The sequence below is a fragment of the Salvelinus alpinus genome, chromosome 31, assembly GCF_045679555.1.
Source record: "Salvelinus alpinus chromosome 31, SLU_Salpinus.1, whole genome shotgun sequence".
Classification (NCBI taxonomy): domain Eukaryota; kingdom Metazoa; phylum Chordata; class Actinopteri; order Salmoniformes; family Salmonidae; genus Salvelinus; species Salvelinus alpinus.
The window spans coordinates 17,865,610-17,886,921 of record NC_092116.1 but is presented as its reverse complement, the minus strand read 5'-3'; the positions used below and the strand labels follow the sequence as shown (position 1 = coordinate 17,886,921).

Below are 21,312 nucleotides of genomic sequence, written 5' to 3'. Positions count from 1 at the left end.
TCTTACTCATGACAAGACCACACAAGATCTGCCAAAAGACAAGGAAACAGACTGCATAAGCAGAGTATGAGGTCAGAAGGTGAATATACTGAGTAACATTACCAACAACATTATCAAATATTAAACTGGTACCAGCTGGTTACTCAACCCTGCACCTTAGAGGCTGCTGCCCCATATACATAGACATGGAATCACTGGTCACTTTAATGATGGAACATACTGCTTTACTCATTTCATATGTGTATACTCTATTCTACTGTATTTTAGTCAATGCCACTCCGATATTGCTCGTCCTAATATTTATATATTTCTTAATTCCATTATTTTACTTTTAGATATGTGTGTATTGTTGTGAATTGTTAGATACTACTGCACTGTTGGAGCTAGGAACACAAGCCTTTCGTTACACCCGCAATAACATCTGCTAAATATGTGTATGTGACCTATAACATCTGCTAAATATGTGTATGTGACCAATAACATCTGCTAAATATGTGTATGTGACCTATAACATCTGCTAAATATGTGTATGTGACCTATAACATCTGCTAAATATGTGTATGTGACCAATAACATCTGCTAAATATGTGTATGTGACCAATAACATCTGCTAAATATGTGTATGTGACCAATAAAATTTGATTGGATTTGATCCGTTCTGTTTAAACAACAGTTGCATCCCAATAATCTCTCCTTCCTCCCGAAGTGAGCAGTTGTTCACTTCCCTTCATGGATTTGAAAGAAAATGACTGGCACTCCAACTACATCAATCCAATGCTTTAGTGGGGAGTATCGAACGCTCCAGGACGAAGGAGAGATTATTGGAACGCACCCCGTGTCCATATGCTGTCGCTGGTCTGGTAGTTTCCCCAATTCTTTACACGCTGAACATCTCAAACAAGGAACATCAATGCAATGACATAGTTAGAAACTTCCAAGCACAAACCTGTGATAGAGCTTGAAACATTAATTGACATTTAAATTAGGAACCATGTGAACAGGAAGTTAGTAGTGCTAAAATTACAGCAGACTGTAGAACTTCATCATAAACATAATCAACAGCTTGTAACATACAACAGAATGCTGTCTTATTCGTGACAACTCCTAACATGTAGCCTAACAGTCCATTTTCAGCCCCCTTCAGGCCTCTCCAGTCAAATTATAGCAGGGGAGTGTCTCCATACTCATGGCTTCCCTTTCCATCGTCCCCGCAAACAGGTGAAAGGTTAAGATAGGCTTTAAAGTTTCAACATTTAATTGCGCCTGTTAGGTCATGCCAGATCAGAGCTCGCGAAGGAGAGAACAAAACAAGGAGAGGAAGCCTCTTTACACTATTGAGATTTACCCCAAGTCTGTCCCAGCAGTCACTTCTGCTTCACGCCCAGTCACAAGTTTCTATGCACCTGCTCCCTTCTTCCTACCAACCTCCCCATTAGCACTTGGGGGGCACTACATGCGACTGCAGAAGCAGACTGGCTTCTGTCTCAGGAGCTCCAGCTGGGCCATGGTCTTGTTCTTCGACCACAGGCCCATTTTGAAAGCTTGTTCTTCTCCGTGGGTTGTTTATGAATGTTGTGATCCCCACCTCTTTCCGCTCCTCCTTCATTTTGGGGAATTCTTGCCGTTCTCTTTGCATCTCTTAACTCCAGCTCTGGTCTTGTGTTTTCGTCTTCATCATCTTCTTCTTCTTCTTCTGTACTTCAGGTGGTTCTTTCTCTACTTCCTCCCCCTCCAAGCTTGACCTAATCTGGTGGGTGGTGTTAGCAGGGTTGTCATGGTTACCATTGCAGCTGCAGTTTATGATCTCGACATCATCTGCCTGAGAAACCATTTTCTTCTTCGGTGGTGGTCTGTCCATGCTGTCACGTTGTGGTGGCAGTGGTTGTGTCAGATGCTGAATGAGCTGTGTCTCTGACGACAAGAGACCATTGGGCTGTGAACCAGTGGAAAGCGCGAACGAAAAGCATTGGTTACAGAACCACTTGCGGATGTACTTCATGTGGAGCCTGGTGAGGGCCTGCAGACGATGGAGCTCCTCCTTCAAAGGCTTTTTGTTACGATCGAAGCTCCGCCACAGCAGAGACCTGATAGAGCATGCGGGGTTTGACGTTGTTTCATGGGCTTTGTCTCGGGTTTCTAGGTGTTGCCCTGTGGCTGTGGGGGGGTGCCGGTGAGCACGGAGGAAGTGGAGGGCTTTGGGGCCCTGCAAGAAAAGAGACGGGTGAATGTTCCCTCCTGTTACTCCCGTCATCGTCCTTACTGAGGCGAGGCACCTCCAATACCTTCTCCTCTTTCTCCTTTTTGTCTTTCTCCTTCTCCTGCGTCTGGTTTGGTCTGCAAATCTTTCTGCGTGCCTCGCAGATCTCCTCTGTATCCCAGCTGATCCCGTAGCACAGCCGCTGGACCATGAACCCCATTCTGACCTAAGATAAAGACAAGAAAATATTCTATTGGTTGCTTTCACCTAAATGTGCATTGTGTTATTAAAACTTGTCAATTAAACTAATTACAGGACATCACATACAAAAACATATAGAATAAATAGAGGAGTGGTTGCCCTGATACATGGCTGCTGACCCCTAATGGCTGCTGTAAAAAGCTGCTAATGGAAAGGTGCTGAGCAAGGACAACGCATTGGTAGTTTGCCCACGCTATCTCGAAGTCAACTCGGAATGAATGCCCTACTCGCTTCCCACAGCAGGCCCTGAGGGAGGGAAGGGATCTGGGCCAGGGAGGGAGGCCGGGCATGGTGGTGTTTGCATTGGGGCGGCAGGTAGCCTAGTGGTTAGGGTGTTGGACTAGTAACCAAAAGGTTGCAAGATCAAATCCCTTACCTGACAAGGTAAAAATCTGTTGTTCTGAACAAGGCAGTTAACCCACTGTTCCTAGGCTGTCATTGAAAATAAGAATTTGTTCTTAACTGACTTGCCTAGTTAAATAATAAATACATTGTGGTGGCTGATCGGTATGTTAGAGCTGGAGCTAACTCAGTCTTCTTCTCTGTGAGCTTAGCTGCAACAGCTGGATCCAGATGCTTGTTCATCTCTCTGCTGCCTGCTTTCTTCTGGTCATCACCGAACTCCTACTATGATGAATATAGAATGTAATATAGGCTACTGCCGGATGTACAATAAACAGAGAAGCCTGTTGTATTTGTTCTGGTTCATTATTATTATACCGGTTCCGCCAATTTACTGAAATAATGTAAATTCCATCTTTCCATAAGGCCTGGAAGGACTCAAATGTGCATGATGGTAAATGTAACCTTTATTTAACTAGGCAAGTCACTTAAAACACTACTCCTCTGGAACCCAATGACCAAACTGCACACAACTTAATACGTGGCATCTACAGACCAAGGTCTCTCAGCGCAATCTTTTCCAGGCTTGTACCAAAAACAACATTCAGGTGGTCTCGCACACAGATCCCTATAAATCAGTTCAAATCAAATCAAATTGTGTTAGTCACATGTGCCGAATACAACCTTACAGTGAAATGCTTACTTACAAGCCCCTAACCATCAATGCAGTTTAAAAAAAGATGAATAAGAATAAGAAATAAAAATAACAAGTAATTAAAGAGCAGTAGTAAATAACAATAGAGAGACTATATGCAGGGGGTACTGGCACAGAGTCAATGTGCGGGGGAACCGGTTAGTCGAGGTAATTGAGGTAATATGTCCATGTAGCTAGAGTTAGTAAAGTGACTATGCATAGATAATAACAGAGAGTAGCAGCGGTATAAAAAGGGGGGGGGGGGGGGGGCTGCAATGCAAATAGTCTGGGTAGCCATTTGATTAGATGTTCAGGAGTCTTATGGCTTGGGAGTAGAAGCTGTTTAGAAGCCTCTTGGAACTCGACTTGACGCTCTGGTACAGCTTGATGTGCGGTAGCAGAGAGAACAGTCTATGACTAGGGTGACTGGAGTCATTGACAATTTTTAGGGCCTTCCTCTGATACCGCATGGTATAGAGGTCCTGGATGGCAGGAAGTTTGGCCCCAGTGATATACTGGTGCAGCTGTAGAACCTTTTGAGGATCTGAGGACCCATGCTAAATGCACACCTGGAGCACACCTGGTGCGTAATGAAATTCCCAATTCCCCCTGATTAGTAATTGTGTATATGTGCCCTCTGTTCACCATTGTTTGGTCGGTTATTGTTACCATGTCCGTTGGACCTGTGAGTACCTGTGCTATTGTATCAGCTTCCATGCTACGTGTATTTGTGCACTTGTTTTACGGGTCTCGTCCCGTGTATTATTTATAGGTTTACACCTCGCTTTTTTGTTTGGGTGAAAATAAAAAACCCTATTACGTATTCCTGCGCCTGTCTCCAATCATTAGACATGACACATTGCTTATAGCGGCCATATCGTTTAGCTAGAGTCTTGGAAAATATTGTGTTTGAAGATGTGCGTGCATCGATGCTGTACACCAAATTTGGTGCCGATCGGTCCAGCGGTTCTGGAGAAGATAATATTTAAAGTAGTCAACATCATTGAAAATGGTCCAAAATACATCAAAAGCAGATTAACTGCATATTGCATGATGCATTTTATTTTAAGATCTGATATTTTGCAAGTGTGGTAAACAGTACAATAATTAGTCCTAGGTTAATGTGTCAAATTTGTCTTCATCCGAAGAGGAGGAGCAGGGATCGAACCAAAATGCAGCTTTGTGATTTGACATAATGAATTTATTTAACAAGACAAAACGAACTATACTTGACAACTAAACAAAATAACAAAACGAATGTAGACAGACTTGGACCACGAACTTACATGAAACACGAACGAACAAGTACTTACTACAAACAAAACGACGAACGAACGAAACAGTCCCGTATGGTGCAAACAAACACAGACACAGGAGACAACCACCCACGACAAACAATGTGAAAACACCTACCTTAATATGATTCTCAATCAGAGGAGATGAAAACCACCTGCCTCTAATTGAGAACCATATTAGGTACCCATTAACCAACATAGAAACAGAAAACATAGACTGCCCACCCAAACTCACGTCCTGACCAACTAACACATACAAAAACTAACAGAAAACAGGTCAGGAACGTGACACCATGTGTTGTTTCCAGTGCTTGACTGGGAAGGAAATAGGTGCTGGTACTCATTTTGGGTGCCTGTACTGTTTATATTTAGGTGCAAGAACTCCACAATACTTTTAGCCAATATTTTATAAGACGTGCAGGATCTTATGCAGTAGAAAATAAGAGGTGATGGTACAGAGTATCAGTGAGCTCCTGCCCAAGTCAGGCACTGTTGCGAAAGTGCATTGGGTGGTCCTGGGAGGGTATAGGCCCACCCACCCACTTGGGAGCCAGGCCCAGGCGATCAGAATGCATTTTCCCCCACAAAAGGGCTTTATTACAGACAGAAATACTCCTCAGTTTCATCAGCTCTCCGGGTGGCTGGTCTCAGAAGATCCCATGGGTAAAGAAGTCGGATGTGGAGGTCCTGGGCTCGAGTGGTTACACGTGGTCTGTGGTTGTGAGGCTAGTTGGACATACTGCTAAATTCTCTAAAACGATGTTGGAGGCAGCTTCGTACAGTGGCAAGAAAAAGTATGTGAACCTTTGGAATTATTAACTGGTTGACCCTCCTTTGGCAGCAATAACCTCAACCCAAAATGTTCTGTAGTTGCGGATCAGACCTGCACAACGGTCAGTAGGAATTTTGGACAATTCATCTTTACAAAACTTTTTCAGTTCAGTAATATTCTTGGGATGTCTGGTGTGAACCGCACTCTTGAGGTCATGCCACAGCATCTCAATCGGGTTGAGGTGAGGACTCTGACTGGGCCACTCCAGAAGGCGTATTTTCTTCTGTTGAAGCCGTTCTGTTGTTGATTTACTTCTGTGTTTTGGGTCCTTGTCCTTTTGCATCACACTTCTGTTGTGCTTCAATTGGCGGATAGCCTTACATTTTCCTGCAAAATGTCTTGATAAACGTGGGAATTCATTTTTCGTTGATGATAGCAAGCTGTCCAGGCCCTGAGGCAGCAAAGTAGCCCCAAACCATGATGCTCCCTCCACCATACTTTATAGTTAGGATGAGGTTTTGATGTTGGTGTGCTGTGCCTTTTTATCTTCACACATAGTGTTGTGTGTTCCTTCCAAACAACTCAACTGTAGTTTCATCTGTCCACAGAATATTTTGCCAGTAGTGCTGGAACATCCAGGTGCTCTTTTGAAAACTTCAGACGTGCAGCAATGGTTTTTTTGGACAGCAGTGGCTTCTTCCGTGGTGTCCTCCCATGAACACCATTCTTGTTTAGTGTTTTACGTATCGTAAACTCGTCAACAGAGATGTTAGCATGTTCCAGAGTCTTTAGCTGACACTCTAGGATTCTTCTTAACCTCATTGAGCATTCTGCGCTGTGCCCTTGCAGTCATCTTTGCAGGACGGCCACTCCTAGGGAGAGTAGCAACAGTGCTGAACTTTCTCCATTTATAGACCATTTGTCTTACCGTGGACTGATGTACATCAAGACTTTTAGAGATACTTTTGTAACCCTTTCCAGCTTTATGCAAGTCAACAATTGGTAATCCTAGGTCTTTTGAGATCTCTGTTGTTTGAGACATGGTTCCCATCAGGAAAGGCTTCTTGTGAATAGCAAACTCAAATTTTGTGAGTGTTTTTTATAGAGCAGGCTAGCTCTAACTGACATCACTAATACAAAATATAACGTCATTGGTTACAGAATAAAGCTCCTCCTCTTGACCAAGAGAAAACAGGTTCAAAAGTTAATTCCAACTCACCAGCGCACACACATGACACACAATATAATTTATTCTCCTGAAGGCTCACTATAATTTATTACCACTTTAGCAGACAACTCAAGATAATGGAAGACCTAAGAAGTTACTCACTGCCTTATCTAAACATCTCAGGGCTAAGTTGGGTCAGTTCAACCATAGTTTAACGATCCTTTTTGCTTACTTTATAACCCTCACCACACACCTCTTCAACTAAGTTGGAATGGTGTTTATTATGTTTTAATTACTCCTTGTTCATGCTACATAATCCCTTCCTTATGAATTAACATTATTAACCAGATATAATAATAATACAGGGTAGAGTTCAGTTAGTTATAGTTTTATCTAAATGTAAACATTGTTTAGTCATTATTCATAAAATTCCTAACAGAGCCATATTTAGGTAGCCTGTTTTCCTTTGTGTTTTGTGGGTGGTTATTTTCTGTGTCTGTGTTTCACCATACGGAACTGTCTCGGTCGTTTGTCAGTTTATTGTTTTTGTTCATTGTTCAAGTATTCTTATTAAAATGGATACTTACCACGCTGGGCATTGGTCCACCTCTTCTCATTCCAACGACGAGCGTTACAGAACCACCCACCAAAAAAGGACCAAGCAGCGTGGTATCGCCGCCCCAAGGCAGAGCTGGAGGCAGCGAAAGCTGAGCGGCGGTGGTATGAGGAGGCAGCACGGCAGCGCGGCTGGAAGCCCGAGAGGCAGCCCAAAAAATTGATTGGGGGGGCACACGGGGAGTGGGGCTAAGTCAGGTAGGAGACCTGAGCCAACTTCCCGTACTTACCGTGGAGAGAGGTGGTCCGGGCAGGCACCGTGTTATGCGGAGAAGCGCACGATATCCCCAGTGCGCACGCATAGCCCGGTGCGCTACATTGCCGCTCCTCGTATCGGCTGGGCTAGAGTGGGCATCGAGCCAGGTGCGATGAAGCCTGCTCAGCGCATCTAGTCTCCAGTACGTCTCCTCGGTCTGTGTTATGTGGCACCAGCCCTACGCACTGTGTCTCCCGTGGGTCTGCACAGCCCAGTGCGTCCTGTGCCTGCGCCCCGCAAGTGCCGGGCTAAAATCAACATCCAGCCAGGACGGGTTGTGCAGGTCCTTAGTTCGAGACCTCCAGTGTGCCTCCACGGACCGGTCTATCCTGTGCCTCCTCCAAGGACCAGGCCTCCAGTAGATCTCTCCAGCCTGGTGAGTACTGTGCCTGTTCTAAGAACAAAGTCTCCTGTGTGTCCCTCCAGTCCGGATCTGCCAGAGTCTCCCTCCAGTCCGGATCTGCCAGAGTCTCCCTCCAGTCCGGATCTGCCTGAGCCGCCCGTCTGGCCTGAGCTGCCTGAGCTGCACGTCTGTCCTGACCCGCCTGAGCCGCCCGTCTGTCCTGAGCCGCCTGAGCCGCCCGTCTGTCCTGAGCCGTCCGTCTGTCCTGAGCCGCCTGAGCCGCCCTTCAGTCAGGAGCCGCCTGAGCCGCCCTTCAGTCAGGAGCCGCCTGAGCCGCCCTTCAGTCAGGAGCCGCTTGAGCCGCCCTTCAGTCAGGAGCCGCCTGAGCCGCCCTTCAGTCCAGAGGCGCCTGAGCCGCTCTTCAGTCCAGAGGCGCCTGAGCCGCCCTTCAGTCCAGAGGCGCCTGAGCCGCCCTTCAGTCAGGAGCCGCCTGAGCTGCCCCTCAGTCCAGAGGCGCCCCTCAGTCCAGTGGTGCCCCTTATTAGGGTCCCCAGTCCTAGGTCGGCGGCGAGGGTCGCCGCGCCAAAGACGCCACTTAAGCGGGCTAAGACTATGGTGGGGTCCACGTCCCGCGCCAGAGCCGCCACCGCGGACAGATGCCCACCCAGACCCTCCCCTATAGGTTCAGGTTTTGCGGCCGGAGTCCGCACCTTGGGGGGGGGGGGGGTACTGTCACGCCCTGACCATAGATTGCTTTGTATGTTTCTATGTTTTGTTTGGTCAGGGTGTGATGTGGGTGGGCATTCTATGTTGTATGTCTAGGTTGTCTATTTCTGTGTTTGGCCTAGTATGGTTCCCAATCAGAGGCAGGTGTCAGTCGTCTCTGATTGGGAGCCATATTTAGGTAGCCTGTTTTTCTTTGTGTTTTGTGGGTGGTTATTTTCTGTGTCTGTTTCACCATACGGAACTGTCTCGTCGTTTGTCAGTTTATTGTTTTTGTTCATTGTTCAAGTATTCTTATTAAAATGGATACTTACCACGCTGCGCATTGGTCCTCCTCTTCTCATTCCAACGACGAGCGTTACACTGACTCCAATTAGCTTATGGAGAAGTCATCAGCCTTGGGGTTCACATAATTTTTCCAACCTACATTGTGAATTATTAAATAATGTATTCAATTTAGACAAGATAAATACAATACTTGTGTGTTATTAGTTTAAGCACACTGTGTTTGTCTATTGTCGTGAAATACAGGAAATTCCCTTTTCACAAAAGGTTCACATACCTTTTCTTGCCACTGTAGGTGGTTTGAAATGTGGCTTGAAATATCCCAAACCATGTGCTTTTTGGCTGTTCAGACTGAAGGAAAAAGAACAGATTCGAATTGGATATGCAAAAGGTCTGTGTTTGAGTCGCTTCAAATTGTGTCTGACTCCCCTGTTGATTTCAATCAGTAGTTGCGCACAAGCCGACTGCACACCCATTCCCAGTCACCAGTCATGTACATACATAGCAAGGCAGATTTTTGAGCTACACGACCAAATGTACATAGAAATGCTAAGTATAGATCTCCCATACTCATTGAAAGTAAGTCTAAGAAGCGATAGATCCGTTCTATGTACCCTATTTCTAAATTGTCTCTTAAATTGTGTTTTTTCATCTTTTTACTTTCGGTTTTGTACAACGGCATCTGACAGCTGAAAATACAATACTTTATTGAAAGGATATTTCACAGTGCTTTATATTGTACAATGATTAGCTTGTTTTGTTACATAAACTGAAACCAGGCGAATCATTATAATTTTAGCAACCAGGAACTTTTGGTGGACTGACGCATATCTTGCACGAGGTGGCCTCAAACGTAGATTAGACCAGAGACAGAGCGAACAAAAGCAAACGAACCAACAGGTAAAAAGTTCAGATTAGAAGCGTTATAGGGGCTACGAGGCAAGAGGTATTTTAGCATGCGAAGGTCAAGGACAATGCAAAGCACCCGATTCCCACCACCATTTACTGTGGCAGCTTCAACTGATCCAGGGCTCACAGAAGACATGTCTGAGGGGTGCCAGGCTTTGCCGCTGCCGGACAGCCAGGCCATTGTTTGTGACTTATGTACAGAAGACAGGAAGCCAGCACTGAAGACTTGCATCAAATGTGAAATGTCCATGTGTGCCCAGCACTTGGAGCCACACCTTTCAGTCCCATTTCTGCTACTGACACATACCCTGACTGAACCCATAGCACCGGGGGCTGGGGGAGTTGGGTTGGCTACAAAATGCCCCCACCACGGTAAGATTCTCGAGTACTACTGCTTGGACGACCTAACCAGTGCGTGCATGTCCTGCGCCATCGAGGACCAGCATCGCATCCACAACATGAAGACCCTGCCTAAGGCACACAAAGAGCTGAGGGAGAAGTTGAAGGAGGAGCAGAAGGCTTTGGCCAAGAGAGAGAGCCAGAGCCTGGAACTAGGGAGGTGGGATAAGGAGCAGAGGGAGAGGTTGGCTAGCTCCAGTGTCCGGCTCATTGAGGGAGTGTCCGCCCTGCGCGACATCACCCTGACGAGCATCCAGAGTTCCGTCTCAGCTCGCGTAAAATCCATCACAACCTCTAAGAGAACCATGCAGGCTGCCCTGTCCGAGGGGGACTCCTTCCGCTTCCTCCAGGGGTATGAAGGGGTGCACCAGGCTGTTGAGAAGGCCCGTGCCGTGGATCTAAGTAAGGGGCTGGAGCCCGGGGTCGACCGGGACAAGCTGGTCCAGGAGCTACAGCAGAGCGGAGGAAAGCTGCTGGAGCAGACGACCCAGCTGTGGAGTTCTCTGCTGGCTCTGGTCGACCCCGAGAACCACCAGGAAAAACAGGGTTCCCCAGGGTTACCTCCCACCATCACGTTGACCTTTGACCCCAAGAGCTTGGGAAGGGGCATGTGTCTGTCCCAGGACCACAGGAAAGTGTTCTACACACCGCTTGCCAAACTCACCACCCATACTCTTCTGTGCCAGGATAGCGGCTCTGATGCCAACCCTAGGTGGGTGGTCAAATTCTCTGAGGACTGTGATTGGACCGTTGGCGTTTGTGACAAGGAAGCTACTGAGAATTTCAATAACGGCCATGTCTATGCTCTGCGCTGGCAGAAGGACCAACTGAGCTCTGTTTGCACTCAGTACTATGAGAGTGTTAGGCGTAGTGATGGGATGACCTATACAGATAAACCTCCAGAGGCACACGTCGATTCTCAGTTTATCTATCTTCCTGGGCAAAATGAAGGGCTACCTGAAACAATACCCCGTCCCATAGAATTAGAAGTGTTCTGGGACAAAACCTCCCCACCATCCCTGTCCTTCTACAGCAGGGGCAGATATCACCAGAGGACGGAACTGCACAGAATGGAGATCGAGCATCGTCAGGGTGACCTAACTCCCTTTGTCACCCTGGGAACAGGAAGTAGCCCAGCCGGAGCCAGACAGTATAGAGAGTACAGTCAACCAGAGCAGCAGTGGAGGTGCCCATGTGGAGAGGTCCATCAGATTCAGCAGCAGTCTTCCTACCACCAGCATGGGTCTTACCAGGCTTCTGAGTGCAAGTGTGAGAGGGTTATCGGTACGCCGTATATGGAGGTGTTTTGTCAGCTTGTGTAATGTAGGCAATGTCTTAAGTGTATTGAATTCAGTTTGGATCTCCGCTAGTGTGTTGTTGTTGTCGGTACTGTAGGATTCTAATTTGTGTTGGACTCACTGGTTGGATTTGAGTTTACATGTAAGGCAGGACTTTGTCTCCCCCTGCTGCTCACCCACCTATCGTAATGTTGTCCCATTGTATCAATAACTTCCACCTATTTATGTCCCTTAATCACATTTAGCTGACCTCATCGTTTTACAATAAATCATGTAAATAGTCAGTTGATTTAATGTTAATGCTGATGTTTCTGTTCAGATATTTTCAACTGGGTCATTTACAAACAGGTCTAAGTACATTCTGAATTTCTTAACAGTTTGACATTTTAACAAACAGTACAATTAATATCTGTGCTGTATGTTGTATATATGGGTGGATCTTTAATTGGCATGTTTGGATTTAATGCTAAAATGAAAAATAAACAATGAACTCTAAAATACAAATCATATGGAATTATCTTTATTGGTCAGAACTGACAAGACATTAACAACAAAACAGAACGCTTACAAAATGCATAACACGTTTGACTAAAAGCAAAATATATCAAATTGAATTATCCTCCAAAACACTATGAAGTAAAGTAAATATACCACCCTAGTGAAAACTAGTCAGTTACACACCTTAACATAATAATGCAGAGACAACATTCTCGCAAAGTAACTCTATACACGGGATCCTAACATGTTGCATGTTAGGAAGGTGGACTTTGTAGCGTTTGTTGCGTTGGTTATCTGCTGCGCAGCTCAAGCGAGAAAGTTGTAGAGGATGGGCAGGCATCGTTGTGATCGCGGCTGAATGTGTTTAGGGACCCAGGAATTTTGCGGCGGGGTTATTGCAGGGAGTCCTGTCGCCTGTCAGTGGGTGCTCCGTCCTCTTTGGCCCCTGAGTCTGTGTGAGGATGTGATTTGAATTGTGACTGAAGGAGTGGGATGGTTTTTGATTTATTTATTTGTTGTATTTTGTATGATGTCATTTTTTCTCTCTCAGAGTTGACGGGGTGTCACGTGTCCTACTTATTTTAGTACACTCGTAACAACTTTATAATTACGAAACGTCTATTCGATCAAATTAACCTTACTTAGCAAATAAGCCATACATTTTTTAGTTGAGCAAATTCGAAACTCTCATTTACCTCCATACAAAAACTAATTTCTTGGTAGGCGAAACAACGAAAAGACGCCAACTGTTGGAGGGAGAGAGAATTTCCGTCGTTGGGCCTCTCCCTTCCTCTCTGGCAATTTGGGCTGCCCGACCAAATTCATAAATGAATAGTGAATTATAGATCTGTCATTCTCGTTCAAAGGAAGCCGGAGAAGTGGAAGACCGATCTATGTGCGCAATTTCTATGCTTTTCCCGTTCTCGTATTTTTACTTTCGTTTTTGTACACGAGCTTCAAACATCAGAAAATACGATATTTTTGGTTATACATTTTTTTATTTCGCTTTTTTTTTTTTATTGTAGAATGCTTATCTACACTATTCATTGTTTGTTGTCACATAAACTGAAATTAGGCGAACCATTAGAATTTTATCAACCAGGAAATGGTGGAGAAATTTCACCATTAAAGGGGAATCAGCAGTTGCTACATCAATTTATGGGCATAAATGAATGCTATGTACCATTTATTATTGAAGAATATAACTTATAAGTGCCTCATGAGCTTAGTTCAACTGACCAACCTCATCAGAAAGCAAAATATCAGAACTCAAATCAGAACTCAAAATAAGCTTTTTTATTCCAATGTTTGTAAATAGATCGAATAAATATAAACAAACACTGTATAGCCTCAAAACATGATTAAAACTATAATATGTAAATTGATGGTCATCCATAGCGCTGTCTATGAATTTGAGTGATTATATTTCTGCACCCAACTCGTATTTACGACTTCACAATTGGTAATTACCACCTTCCCACCTGGTTGTGAATGCAGCAAAATTGCATGAGATGAATCTAGGAGTGGCCTCAAACGCAGAACAGATCAGAGACAGAAAGCAAACGAAAGCAAACAGACCGACAAGTAAAACGTTTAGATTATAATTATAGGGGCCAACGACTTTGAAAGGCTTATTGTCAGTAAGATTGAGAGAGGCTACTAAGAGGTATTTTTAACATGCAAAAGACCCGATTCCCACCACCATTCGTTGAGATAGCTTCAACCAAACCAGGGATCCCAGAAGTGAAAATGATTGAGGTGTGCCAGGTTCTGCCGGAGATCCAGGCTGTTGTTTGTGACATGTGTGTGGATGACAAAAAGCCAGCATTGAAGACTTGCATCAAATGTGAGATGTCCATGTGTGCCCACCACTTGGAACCGCACCTGACAGTGCCATTGCTGCTGCAGACACATACCCTGACTGAACCCATAGCACCGGGGGCTGGGGGAATTGGGGCAGCCACCAAATGCCCCCAACATGGTAAGATTCTTGAGTACTACTGCTTGGATGACCTAACTAGTGCGTGCATGTCCTGCGCCATCGAGGACCAGCACCGTGTCCACAACATGAAAACACTGCCTAAGGCACACAAAGAGCTGGGAGAGAAGCTGAAGGAAGAGCAGAAGGAGTTGGCCCAGAGAGAGAGACAAATTCAGGATCTAGCGAGGTGGGATAAGGAGCAGAGGGAGAGGTTGGCTAGCTCCAGTGTCCGGCTCATCGAGGGAGTGTCCGTCCTGCGCGACATCACCCTGACCAGCATCAAGACTTCCGTCTCAGCTCGCATAGTGTCCATCAATACCTCCAAGAGGACCATGCAGGCTGCCCTGTCTGATGGGGACTCCTTCCACTTCCTCCAGGGTTATGCAGGGGTGCACCAGGCTGTGGAGAAGGCCCGTGCTGTGGATCTGAGGAAGGGGCTAGAGCCCGGGGTCGACCGGGACAAGCTGGTCCAGGAGCTACAGCAGAGCGGAGGAAAGCTCGTGGAGCAGATGACACAGCTTTGGAGTTCTCTGCTGGCTCTGGTCAACCCTGAGAACCCCCAGAAAGCACAGGATTCCACCACGATGACCTTTGACCCCAAGAGCTTGGGAAGGGGAATGTCTCTTTCCCAGGACCACAGGAAAGTGTTCTACACCCCACTTACCAAACTCACCACCCATACTCTTCTGTGCCAGGATAGCGGCTCTGATGCCAACCCTAGGTGGGTGGTCAAATTCTCTGAGGACTGTGATTGGACCATTGGCTTACGTGTCAACGTTTCTTCTTCTAGGAATGTCAACGTTTTTGCTCTGCGCTGGCAGAAGGGCCAACTGAGTTCACAGGCAGACTTAAAGTCTCAGTTAATCTATCTTCCTGGGAAAACTGCAGCTCTACCTGAAACAATACCCAGTCCCATGGAATTAGAAGTGTTCTGGGACAAAACCTCCCCACCATCCCTGTCCTTCTACAGCAGGGGCAGATATCACCAGAGGACGGAACTGCACAGAATGGAGATCGAGCATCATCAGGGTGATCTAACTCCCTTTGTCACCTTGGAAACAAGAAGTAGCCCAGGCATGGCCATACAGTCCAGTGCCAGAGGCTTTGGAGTTTTCAGTCAATCAAAGCACTATGGAGGATACGGTCTCTATGGAGCGAACATTCAGCCAGAGCAGCAGTGGGGGTGCCCATGTGGAGCGGTCCATGAACATCCCAATACTCAGCAGGCACAGTCTTTCTGCCACCAGCTTGTGTCTCAACAGGGTTCCATGTGCACATGTGGGAAGGTTATCGGTACGCCGTATATGGGGGTGTTCTGTGAGCTGGTGTAATGTCTACACTCTTAGAAATAAAGTTGATATTCAAAACCTTAAAAGGTTCTTTGTCTGAAGAACCTTTGAAGAACTAGTTTTGGTTGCAGGTAGAACTCTTTTGGGTTCCATGTAGAAGTTTGGATCCTGGCTAGTGTTAAAAATAATTGTGGGAAACTTTTTGTTTGTTTTTTCCAGTGAGGGGCTCAGATCACAGACAGGTGTGTAAACATAAAGACATTCAAAAAATACATAATAAAGAATCGAAAGACAGTAGAACATAAGAACAAGGATACAAGCCAAAACATCAAACTAAAACAAATGGTTAATTAGTTCAAATTAATTAATTCATTAAGGAGTCTGTAATTGTTCTGTAAATTATTTTCTTATAGCTTACAACATTTTTACATTGTCAATTATGAAATTACATGTGATAGTACACAACAGAGTACAGTTGATATATTATTGTACAATAAATCATGTAAATAGTCAGTTGATTTAATGTTAATGCTGATGTTTCTGTTCAGATATTTTCAACTGGGTCATTTACAAACAGGTCTGAGAAGTACATTCTGATTTTCTTAACAGTTGACAATTTAACAAACAGTACAATTAATATCTGTACTGTATTTTGTATATATGGGTGGATCTTTAATTGTCATGTTGAGATTTAATGTTAAAATTATGAAAAATAAACAATCAACTCTAAAACACAAATCATATGGAATGCTCTTTATTGGTAAGAAGTGAGAAGACTGAAGAAAAGTGGAATAAAACCTGCATAACACGTTTGACTAAAACCAGATAGATATAAAATGGAATTATCCTCCAAAACACTGTGAAGTAAAGTAAATATATCGCCATAGGGAAAACTAGTCAGTTACAAGTACATAATAATGCATAGACAGAGACAACATTCTCGCAAAGTAATTGAATACACAGTTGTGTTGGAAATTCAAAACCAGGGACACCTGAAGTCAATATTAAATGAATCGCTCTTTTTTATCAGTTAACTGGAGAGGTGACAACAAAAACATACAAACTACAAGTCTGCCACAAGTTCTGCCAGGGTGGTCCCTTCAGTTCTCTTATTTTCTGCTACACAAAAAAGCTACGTAGGCATGGTTCATAGGGTTGGTTCCTGCAGGTGACTGGCTGTTATTGCGCAGGCTCAGTTTCCTAAGGAACTGAACATGTCTCCTATCTTAACTTCCAGAACATATTCTGGGCATTCTGCCAATTGGTCTGAGGAGGTGGTCATAGTCATTTGCACGAACAAAGATAGAGTGAGAGGAGAGTCATAATGTACAATTCAAGGCTATCTCTTCTGACCATAAAATGTTCCCTTACACAGTCAAGTACACTAATGTGAAATGCTGATTGCATGGACCTTTTATATAGTCATTGACTATATAAAATATTGAGAAAAGTGTGAAATCAACAGTAAGTCAAGGTAACACTCAAAGCTGTCCTGTCTCCCTCACCTCTTTAGCCTATGTTAACAACATACTTTGAACACATTCTGTATTCCACCAACAGTTTCCCCTCAACATACTGGGATAAACTCAATTGGATTTCCTTGGATCCTTGCGTCCTCTCCCCTCTGACCTTTTCATACAATTTGTTTTGAGAAGTAGAGTGGACAGGAGGAATCAATGAATGCACCTGACATTCTCCCACGGTGTGTAATTTGATTGACAGGGGTACCAGTGGTAACACTCAAAGCTGTCCTGTCTTCCTCACCTCTATAGCATAACATAATTTGAATACATTCTGTATTCCACAAGAGTTTTCCCTCAACATACTGGGCATAATTTGACTGAGGTACTAGTGTGTCTCTACAGAACATGAAACAGATGTTTGTCAGTAGTTTCACTGTATTTATTCCATCCTAGCTTTAGTATTTGGTCCGCATGAAAATAACACAACTAACTAGCTATTGGAAAAAAAAGACTGGAATACAATATAATCTAAAACTTTTGCAAATCATTAAACTCACTTATTTAAGTGAGTTTGAAAAGGACTAAGAAATATCATTATAATGAATATTTTCATCAATTGAATATATCTAAAATAAGAAAAACAATGTTTTTGGGATAAACTTGACCTGTACTCTTGATATAGTAAATACTGCTTGGACAACCTAACCTGCGCCATCGAGGACCAGCATCGCATCCACAACATGAAGACCCTGCCTAAGGCACACAAAGAGCTGAGGGAGAAGTTGAAGGAGGAGCAGAAGGCTTTGGCCAAGAGAGAGAGCCAGAGCCTGGAACTAGGGAGGTGGGACAAGGAGCAGAGGGAGAGGTTGGCTAGCTCCAGTATCCGGCTCTTTGAGGGAGTGTCCGCCCTGCGCGACATCACCCTGACGAGCGTCCAGAGTTCTGTCTCAGCTCGCTTAAACTCCATCATGACTTAACTCTCTTTGTCACCCTGGGAACAGGAAGTAGCCCAGCCGGAGCCAGACAGTATAGAGAGTACAGTCAACCAGAGCAGCAGTGGAGGTGCCCATGTGGAGAGGTCCATCAGATTCAGCAGCAGTCTTCCTACCACCAGCATGGGTTTTACCAGGCTTCTGAGTGCAAGTGTGAGAGGGTTATCGGTACGCCGTATATGGAGGTGTTTTGTCAGCTTGTGTAATGTTGGCGATGTCTTAAGTGTATTGAATTCAGTTTGGATCCCGGCTTGTGTGTTGTTGTTGGTGGTACTGTAGGATTCTAATGTGTGTTGGACTCACTGGTTGGATTTGAGTTTACATGTAAGGCAGGACTTTGTCTCCACCTGTTACTCAAGTCAGCCACCTATCACAACGTTGTCCCACTATTCCAAGAACTTCCACCTTTTCATGTCCCTTAATCACATTTAGCTGACCTTATCATTTTACAATAAATGATGTAAATAGTCAGTTGATTGATTGTATATGCTGATGTTTCTGTTCAGATTTTTTCAAATTGATCATTTACAGACAGGTCTGAGAAGGTCATTTGGTGGCAGGTAGCCTATCGGTTAGAGCGTTGGGCCAGTAACTTGAAAGGTTGGTGGATTGAATCCCTGAGTTGAAAAGGTAGAAATCTGTCATTCTGCCCCTGAACAGTTAACCCACTGTTCCTAGGCTGTCATTGTAAATAAGAATTTGTTCCTAACTTAATTGCCTAGTTAAATAACGTAAAAAAAAAAAAGATCTTGACATTTTAACAAACAGTACAATTAATATCTGTAATGTAATTTGTATAAATGTGTGGATCTTTAATTGTCCTGTTGAGATTTAATGGTAAAAGGAAAAATAAACCAACTCTAAAACACAAATCATATGGAATGCTCTTTATTGGTCAGAACTGACAGGACTGACACAACAAAAAATAACATTGAGAATCGGCATAACACTTTTTACTTAAAGCAAAATATATAAAATCGAATCATCCTAGAAAGCACTATGAAGTAAAGTAAATATACCGCCATAGTGAAAACTAGTCAGTTACACACCTTAAAACATAAAAATGCCCTGACAGAGCCAACATTCTCACAAAGTAACTGAATACCCAGTAAAGTACAATAATGTGAAATAGCGATTGCATGGAGGGAGAAGTTGGCTAGCTACAGTGTCCAGCTCATCGAGGGAGTATCCGCCCTGCGTGACATCGCCCTGACCAGCGACCCAAATTCCGTCTCAGCTCGCTTAAAGTCCATCAAGACCTCCAAGAGAACCATGTAGGCTGCCCTGTCAGCAGGGACTCCTTCCGCTTCCTCCTGTGGTACGCAGGGGTGCACCAGGCTGTGGAGAAGGGCCATACTGTGGATCTGAGGAAAGGTATGGAGCCCGGGGCCGACTGGGACAAGCTTGTCCAGGAGCTACAGCAGAGTGGAGGAAAGCTCCTGTACTATAACAGTATTAGGTGTAGTGATGGAATGACCTATACAGACAAACCTCCACAGGCACAAGTTTATTCTCAGTGTATCCTATCTTCCTGGGCAAACTGCAGCTCTACCTGAAACAATACCCCGTCCCATGGAATTAGAAGTGTTCTGGGACAAAACCTCCCCACCATCCCTGTCCTTCTACAGCAGGGGCAGATATCACCAGAGGACGGAACTGCACAGAATGGAGATCCGGCATCATCAGGGTGACCTAACTCCCTTTGTCACACTGGAAACAGGAAGTAGCCCAGCCAGAGCCAGACAGTATGGAGATTACAGTCAATCAAAGCACTATGGAGAGTACGGGCTTTATGGAGCGAACATTCAGCCAGAGCAGCAGTGGGGGTGCCCATGTGGAGCGGTCCATGAACAACCCAAGACCCAGCAGGCACAGTATTTCTACCACCAGCGTTTGTCTCAACAGGGTCCCATGTGCACATGTGGGAGGGATATCGGTACGCCGTATATGGGGGGGGGGGGGTGTGAGCTGGTGTAATGTCTACACGCTTAGAAAAAAGAACCCTTCGAAGAACCCTTTTTTGGTTTGAATCCTGGCTAGTGTTAAAAAATAATTGTGGACATATCTAATTGTGGACATATATCAACATGAGCCCCCCCCCACATTCATTAAGTTAGGTTGCATACATCTAGACAGATATTCAAAATACATTGAATGAATTTAGACATTATTACATTACATCACCTGTTGAATGTATCAACTGTAATTTCCTTGGCGCTGTTCACATGGGCTATGTAGTGATGAACTCTACAGCAGAGTCTCACAACTCAATCGCTGGTTGAAAACAGTTTTCTGCCCCTCCCAAAAGATAGAATTTGGAGATAATTGGCCCTCTTTCTGGGACTCACTCACAAACACCAAGCCTGGTCTGCTGAGGAGTGACGGACTCCATCCTAGCTGGAGGGGTGCTCTCATCTTATCTACCAACATAGACAGGGCTCTAACTTTAGCTCCACAATGAAATAGGGTGCAGGCCAGGCAGCAGGCTGTTAGCCAGCCTGCCAGCTTAGTGGAGTCTGCCACTAGCACAGTCAGTGTAGTCAGCTCAGCTATCCCCATTGAGACCTTGTCTGTGCCTCAACCTAGGTTGGGCAAAACTTAACATGGCGGTGTTCGCCTTAGCAATCTCACTAGGATAAAGACCTCCTCCATTCCTGCCATTATTGAAAGAGATCGTGATACCTCACATCTCAAAATAGGGCTACTTAATGTTAGATCCCTCACTTCAAAGGCAGTTATAGTCAATGAACTAATCACTGATCATAATCTTGATGTGATTGGCCTGACTGAAACATGGTTTAAGCCTGATGAATTTACTGTGTTAATGAGGCCTCACCTCCTGGTTACACTAGTGACCATATCCCCCGTGCATCCCGCAAAGGCAGAGGTGTTTCTAACATTTACGATAGCAAATTTCAATTTACCCCCCCAAAAATTACGTTTTCGTCTTTTGAGCTTCTAGTCATGAAATCTATGCAGCCTACTCAATCACTTTTTATAGGTACTGTTTACAGGCCTCCTGGGCCATATACAGCGTTCCCTGAATTTCTATCGGACCTTGTAGTCATAGCAGATAATATTCTAATTTTTGGTGATTTTAATATTCACATGGAAAAGTCCACAGACCCACTCCAAAAGGCTTTCGGAGTCATCATCGACTCAGTGGGTTTTGTCCAACATGTCTCTGGACCTACTCACTGTCATAGTCATACTATGGACCTAGTTTTGTCCCATGGAATAAATGTTGTAGATCTTAATGTTTTTCCTCATAAACCTGGACTATCGGACCACCATTTTATTACGTTTGCAATCGCAACAAATAATCTGCTCAGACCTCAACCAAGGAGCATCAAAAGTCGTGCTATAAACTCTCAGACAACACAAAGATTCCTTGATGCCCTTCCAGACTCCCTCTGCCTACCCAAGGATGTCAGAGGACAAAAATCAGTTAACCACCTAACTGAGGAACTCAATTTAACCTTGCGCAATACCCTAGATGCAGTTGCACCCCTAAAAACTAAAAACATTTGTC

General features: G+C 44.6%; 2 protein-coding genes and 1 long non-coding RNA gene across 3 annotated transcripts; 2 read left to right on the top strand and 1 right to left on the bottom strand.

Annotated features, from left to right (window-relative positions):
• Window positions 1-354: 354 nt before the first annotated feature.
• Window positions 355-9,450, bottom strand: LOC139561901 (uncharacterized). Its single transcript, XR_011672239.1, has 3 exons — window positions 9,229-9,450; window positions 8,981-9,089; window positions 355-2,423 (listed from the first exon to the last, which is right to left on the bottom strand). It is a non-coding gene; the product is annotated as an uncharacterized lncRNA (long non-coding RNA).
• Window positions 9,451-9,595: 145 nt separating this feature from the next.
• On the top strand, window positions 9,596-12,061 carry LOC139561893 (E3 ubiquitin-protein ligase TRIM34B-like). The gene has a single exon (XM_071379292.1). The coding sequence runs from the start codon at window positions 9,908-9,910 to the stop codon at window positions 11,579-11,581; it is 1,674 nt and encodes a 557-aa protein (XP_071235393.1). The 5' UTR covers window positions 9,596-9,907; the 3' UTR covers window positions 11,582-12,061.
• Window positions 12,062-13,390: 1,329 nt separating this feature from the next.
• Window positions 13,391-16,063, top strand: LOC139561894 (E3 ubiquitin-protein ligase TRIM15-like). The gene has a single exon (XM_071379293.1). It carries the CDS (start codon window positions 13,733-13,735, stop codon window positions 15,365-15,367), a length of 1,635 nt encoding a protein of 544 aa, XP_071235394.1. The 5' UTR covers window positions 13,391-13,732; the 3' UTR covers window positions 15,368-16,063.
• Window positions 16,064-21,312: the final 5,249 nt, after the last annotated feature.